General features: G+C 47.3%; 1 protein-coding gene across 1 annotated transcript in view; it reads right to left on the bottom strand.

Moving 5' to 3' along the window:
• Window positions 1-6,581, bottom strand: part of cubn (cubilin (intrinsic factor-cobalamin receptor)) — a 69,237-nt gene that overhangs the window by 54,537 nt on the left and 8,119 nt on the right. The window contains exons 10-16 of the mRNA XM_064334135.1: window positions 6,083-6,178; window positions 4,552-4,676; window positions 3,129-3,315; window positions 2,590-2,708; window positions 1,918-2,152; window positions 1,074-1,255; window positions 388-550 (exon numbers count right to left, since the gene is read on the bottom strand). Of these exons, the coding sequence (XP_064190205.1) occupies window positions 388-550; window positions 1,074-1,255; window positions 1,918-2,152; window positions 2,590-2,708; window positions 3,129-3,315; window positions 4,552-4,676; window positions 6,083-6,178 (1,107 nt within the window). The remainder of the gene's footprint in view (window positions 1-387; window positions 551-1,073; window positions 1,256-1,917; window positions 2,153-2,589; window positions 2,709-3,128; window positions 3,316-4,551; window positions 4,677-6,082; window positions 6,179-6,581) is intronic.

Raw genomic sequence — 6,581 nt, 5'->3', positions numbered from 1 at the left:
GGACAAGCAATTCAACCAAGATCGACACATCATTACAGAACATATGATTCATCTTTGGTCCCTTGTAAAAAAAACTATATATACCTACAATAAAATTTCCCAAAAAAAACAATCATTACAGAGGGGTTTGAAGAACTCGCAAACATGTCGTATCATACTTTTACTGCCCCTTAATAGTACATTATGACAGTTCTGGAGTCCCATTGTAAAAACAAACAGCACAGCCAAACCTGAGGCTTCAGGAGCTGCCATTTTCTATAATTGCAAAAACTCATTATTCTTCACTTTACTCCTCCTGTGAAATGACAAATAAAGAGTAGCCTCACCCCCCCCCCCCCAGCTCACGGGGCAAGGTGGTGTAACCCCGCCCCCCCGACCCCCACTCACAGGGCGAGGTGGTGTAGGTGATGTGGAAGCCGCGGTCGCTCACGCTGTAGTCAGAGTGGAAGTGGACCCAGGCGGCGGGCCCGGTGGTCTGGACCGGGGCGGGGGAGCCCGTGCTGCAGAACCTCCCCAGGACAGGGTCGTCCGACAGCAGCCCGTCCCGGATCTACGGCAACGGAACGGGGAGTGAGCACCAAAACGCGCCTTCTACACCCAGGATGCACTGCACTACTGCCAGACACAACCCAGCTGACATCACAGAACCAGGAACACCGTCACACACATAGAACTTTCTTTATGAGACCCCGACATGACAAAAGAATGTACGGACCACACTCAGAACACAATGAGATGCAATCAAACAGTATAGCTTACAGTAAATCCTCTACAGTTCTCTTTAATGGCAGTGATGTCATAATCATATGACATGATATTATCAACGCTAAATTATCATTGATGGTTGATCATAACCCTGCGTTTTGTATTAATTTATGAATATGATGACTCATGTTAATGAACAACGTTTAGGTCTTACATTAAATGCTTTTTTATTTAAAACATATCTTTTTTAGGTAAGCAAATTTGACTAAACAAGGTAGTTTGTATAATCTCTTTTATAAGAGACTTAAGGACTGACAGCACATGCCCGGAACAGACGAGCTACGTGTGATGACATCACAGTGCCTCACCTCCAGGTAGTCATAGTTACAGTTGTCATGGTGCTCCAGGCTCAGGGTTCCGAAGGCAAACTGGATGAGCAGGCCAGGGTTCACGTTCACCATCCAGTAGCAGTCGCGATTCGGAGGGTAGTTGCCAGGGTAACCGGGGGAGTTTATCGACCCATACAGGTCAGTCAGGGATCCCCCACAAACTGGAGAAAGAAAAATAGGGACACCAAAAACACTCACCCTTTGTGGTCACGTAAGGACGGTTGAGAACTCTTCCCTGGAAGAACAGTTTTGCCGAATTATTTAGCACTTAATCCAAACATCACATTTGAACTCGGGAATCGTTTTAATTTTCTGCAAAAAAAAATTCATGAGTGTTTAACATGGGTTGTTATTTTAAAGCTAGGACATTTATGTGTTACCTGCTTCAAAGCCAGAATATTCACCTGGTACCTGTTTCAAAACCCGAACACCTGGTTTCTGCTTCAAAACCAGGATACCTGGTCCCGGCTTTAAAGCCAGAACACCTGGTACCTACTTAAAAGCTAGAACACCTGGTACCTGCTTCAAAGCCAGAACACCTGGTACCTGCTTCAAAGCCAAAACATTCACCTGGTACCTGCTTCAAAGCCAGAACATTCACCTGGTACCTGCTTCAAAGCCAGAACATTCACCTGGTACCTGCTTCAAAGCCAGAACATTCACCTGGTACCTGCTTCAAAGCCAGAACACCTGGTACCTGCTTCAAAGCCAGAACATTCACCTGGTACCTGCTTCAAAGCCAGAACATTCACCTGGTACCTGTTTTCAAAGCCAGAACCCTGGTGCGGTACCTGGTAGCTGGGCCTGAACCCTCGTGCGGTACCTGGTAGCTGGGCCTGCCAGGCCACGGTGAAGCCGCCGGCGTTGACGGAGTGGTCGGAGCGGAACCAGAAGTAGAGGGAATTGTGGGAGCTGAGGAGCTCGGCGGGGGCGCTGGTGCCGCAGTAGCGGCCGAGCTGGTGGCCCGAGGCGCTCTCGCCGTCGTGGATCTGCAGGAAGTCGTAGATGCAGTTGGAGCTGCTCTCCAGCTCGAAGTGAGGGAAGGTTATCCGCACGATCTACAGAGAGAGAGAGAGAGAGGGAGAGAGAGAGAGAGAGGGGGAGAGAGGTAGAGAGAGAGAGAGAGAGAGAGAGACAGAGAGAAAGAGAGAGAGAGAGGTAGAGAGAGAGACTAAACAATGAGACACAGACATCCCCCACAGTGAAACAGAGCGCAGCAGTGATGATGTCTTTTCGTAGGCCAACCCGGAAGGTTCTTCCGCCATGGGGTTCCCTCGTCTGATCTCTGATCAGTGCTTTTTTTCCCCATAGCAATTTAGTTTTCTGGAGAAAAAGGTCCCGCCCACAGAGGGGAAAATTTCCTGCTGAACTTATCATGAAAGGTGATACATAAACACATTCTGAATTTGTCAGATTTTGATTTGTTTTTGTATTTGTTTCCATTGACCAGGCTCTTTCTGGTCTATGAAGTCATACGGTGCGGCCATCCACTGACCTTATTAGGGTCAACACGAATGACCCAGGCGCAGCTGACCATGTGATCATACTGGTCGCTCCCGGGGGTGTTGGGATAGCTGAAGGTGCCGGCGGGGCCAGTCAGGTACCCTCCACAGGCTGGAGCAAATGGGGAGGGGGGGGAGGGGGGGGATTGAGGTCACATGGGGTCACAGAAGGAAGTTACATGAACACTATTGACACTGTTGACACTTACATGCACAGACACACACAAACACACATGCACGCACATATACACACACAGACACGCACAGACACATACATTTACATACACACACACTCTCACACACACAAACACACATACATACATACACACACGCGCACACAACACAAGTACACACAGACACACACACACTCACACACACACAAACACACATACATACATACACACACACGCACACAACACAAGTACACACAGACACACACACACTCACACACACAAACACACATACATACATACACACACAAGCACACAACCCAAGTACACACAGACACACACACACTCACACACACACACACCTTGCTGGGCAGTCTGGCACTGGGGTCCGGTCCACTGTGAAGTGCAGGTACAGCTGTACCCGTTGATTCCGTCGGTGCAGGTACCCCCGTTCTGGCAGGGGTTGCTGACACACTCGTTAATGTTCTGGTCACAGTTGGTCCCCGCCCATCCCGGGTCACATGTGCAGATGTAGCCAGTGGTAGTGCTCTAGGAAACACACACACAGCAATACACAACTGCAGCTTCCTAAACCAGGCATCAATTTACATAGCAGCTATGCTTTCACCATAAATTACATTACATGAGTCACTAGAGTAACTACAAGATGATGAGCAGTGGAGTTTTTAATCAATACACAATTCCACTTAACACAGACAGTTTGGGAGTTTACTTCAATCTTTGAGCTCATTGCCCATCACCTCACAAGAAGCATTCTGGGTACTGTAGTCCATGGTGTACATGTACTTGTAGTACTTGTGGACCTAGCGGCCATCGCACATACACACACACACTGGGAAAAGCTGTAACTCCGTGAGCTGCCTAATTTTCTCCACAGCTAACAAACAGGGCGTAACGAGGGCGATGACCCCATAATCGGCCTATTAAATCCCTACCTCTGAATCCCCAGTTCCCAGCAGCCCGCTCATTGTTAGCGCTGCCAGCAATCACACACAGCGGCCTTACTGTGCATTCATGCACAGATCAAGCAAAAAAGAAAAAAAAAATTTGGGAAGCAAATGGGAGTCATTCAACCCAAGTCCCTCTCCACAGAAGGCTCTCACACTCCAGTACAGCACACAAACCACAGAGCCAGAGATTAGAGAGGGAAGGGTTGTACTCTCATGTGTGGTATCAAATGGGGGGCTGGTATTTTTGGACGGACCTGGGTTAGCATTTGACACGCCTCCGACCTGGGCTTGCTCACTTCGGGCCCTGGGAATAAAAGTGTCCCTGTACACGAAGTCTTCACTCTGAGGACAGTGAGGCTGGTGCAGGAATGTAAAGGCCATGTCTCCACAAACCACTGTCCAGCACTGAGGCTACTGTCACACTTATATAATTCACACACACACACACACACACACACACACACTCACTCACACAAATGCACATACATACACACACATACACACGCACACACACATACCTATAAACGCACACAAAAACACGCACAAACACAAATATACCTATACACACACACACACACACTCATACATACAAACTCACCACATACTGGTCATTGATACGCTGGCTTGCCGGTCTAGGCCTATGAAAACCACCCTGAACATTGCTGGAGCGTTGTGGGAACGTTGCGATGAAGTTTAACGCACATTCGCCAGTGACGCCACGGGGCCGTTCATCCGGGGACCTGTGCCAAGCAGCCCGAACGTTGTCGAAAGGTTGAGGGAACGTTGCGGCGACACTCCGCGCGGGGGGACTCACCACGCACTGGCCGTTGACGCAGGGGTTGCTGTTCTGGCAGACGTCGCTGACCTGGGCGCACCCTGAGGGGCCGTACCCATTCCCAGCATACCCCGGGGGGCAGGTGCAGATGGGGATGGTGCTCCCTGGGAGGGGGGCAGGAGGGAGGGGCAGTGAGACCACACAAGTTTCTATTAACTTATTTTGTTTTGTCTTCGTGTTTTTAAGTCTAGTTGCACCACAGAGACTGGCGAACAAGACTTTTTGTTATTCTGGAACGGTATAATGACAATAAATTGAATTGAATTGAATTGAATTGAATTGAATTGAATTGAATTGAATTGAACAAGCAACAGCTGAAAAGGACTCGACACCCCAACACTCCCCAGCACAGCTCAGCATCTCTGGACTACACTGAGCCTTATTTTAAATTTCTGAGCCAACACTTTATCCCATGAGTATTTCACCTGTTCATTAGGCCACAAGGTAAAGATGGATTCTTGCTTAAAAAAAAATAAAATACAAACAGAAAAGCAATAAAATTTCCGTTTGGTGTAAAGTTTGTCATTTCTAAACATGGGCGATAGGGGTAAGACGTGGTGTGTTTCTTCTGGGAGGGAATTCACTTCAGGTTCACTTCAAGTTGACTTGGCAGTGCAATAAACAGACTGATTGGTCAAACAATCAAATGTTATTGCAATAAACAATAAATTCCTCCAAATGAGCAATATAAAATCCTTGGTAAAAATGTCCATGTGTCTGTTTTCTACAGGTAAGTATCTATCCCAGTGTCTGTCTTCTACAGGTGAGTATCCATCCCAGTGTCTGTCTTCTACAGGTGAGTATCTATCCCAGTGTCTGTCTTCTACAGGTGAGTATCTATCCCAGTGTCTGTCTTCTACAGGTGAGTATCTATCCCAGTTTCTGTGTTCTCCAGGTGAGTATCTATCCTAGTGGCTGTCCTCTACAGGTGAATATTCTAACTTCTGTCTACAGGTGAGTGCTTCTCTTAATGTCTGTCTCCTCCTGGTGAGTATCGTAGTGTCTGTGCTCTACAGGTGAGTATCCTAGTATCTATTCTCTACAGGTGAGAATCTGTCCTTGTGTCTGTCCTCAGTTGAGTAGTGTATTATACTTCCAGACTCCATCATGCTCTGGGAGCAGATGACAGCACATCCATTGTGGGGACAGGAATGAGAAGGTAAGGACAGGTGGAGCACATAGGGACAGGTGGAGCAGCTGTTTACTGCTACTCTTCAGTCTCGTGTCTTGTGATTAATGAGTTGAGATCTTTATTTTGCTCAGCAGGAAGCTTCTGGAAGGTAGTAAATGTTTAAAGGCTGCTTTTATAGTCCTTACACATAAAAAAGAGCCACTGGTCATGAGAAAGCTGTAAATGCAGCACTTATGTGTGTTTTAGAGTGTGCTCGTGTATTTCTGATTCTGCATGGGGTGCATCTTGCATGCGTGTGTGCGTCTGTTTGTGTGTAGGGGTGTGTGTAAGTGTGTGTGTGTGTGTGTGTGTGTGTGGGTGTGTAAGTGTGTGTTTTACCTGGAGAAGATGAGCAAGTGGCCAGGGGGTAACAGCCTCCATTGTTGGTGGCGCAGATGTTGGCCTGAGTGCAGGTCCTTCCATCGCCTTCATAGCCTGGATCAATCAATCAGTCAGTCAATCAATATTTTGTCCAATAGGAGGTTTCATGATTTCACATACTGCATGAGACAATATTCCACTTGGTACCAATTTATATGAATCTGGAAATGGCTTCCATGTGTTACCAGTTCAGCTCAAATGCCTTTCAGTATAAACCCAAATAAGAGAGAGAAAGAGCGTGTGTGTGAGAGAGAGTGGTCTTTCCTAATACTACTGCTATTAGGTAAGAGAGAGAGAGAGCGAGAGAGAGAGAGAGAGAGAAGAGGAAGAGAGAGAGAGAGAGAGAGATGGTGTGGAGTGTGTGTTTAGAGAGAAGCTCAGACCGCAGAGACAGGATGTAAGACATGAAATCATAGAATGAAGTTTTTACCTAAAATACCCAGCAGCGTCTGACCGC

The sequence above is a fragment of the Anguilla rostrata genome, chromosome 4, assembly GCF_018555375.3.
Source record: "Anguilla rostrata isolate EN2019 chromosome 4, ASM1855537v3, whole genome shotgun sequence".
In the NCBI taxonomy this organism is placed as follows: Eukaryota; Metazoa; Chordata; class Actinopteri; order Anguilliformes; family Anguillidae; genus Anguilla; species Anguilla rostrata.
The sequence above is the reverse complement of the archived record's forward strand: the minus strand, read 5'-3'. Positions and strand labels throughout refer to the sequence as shown.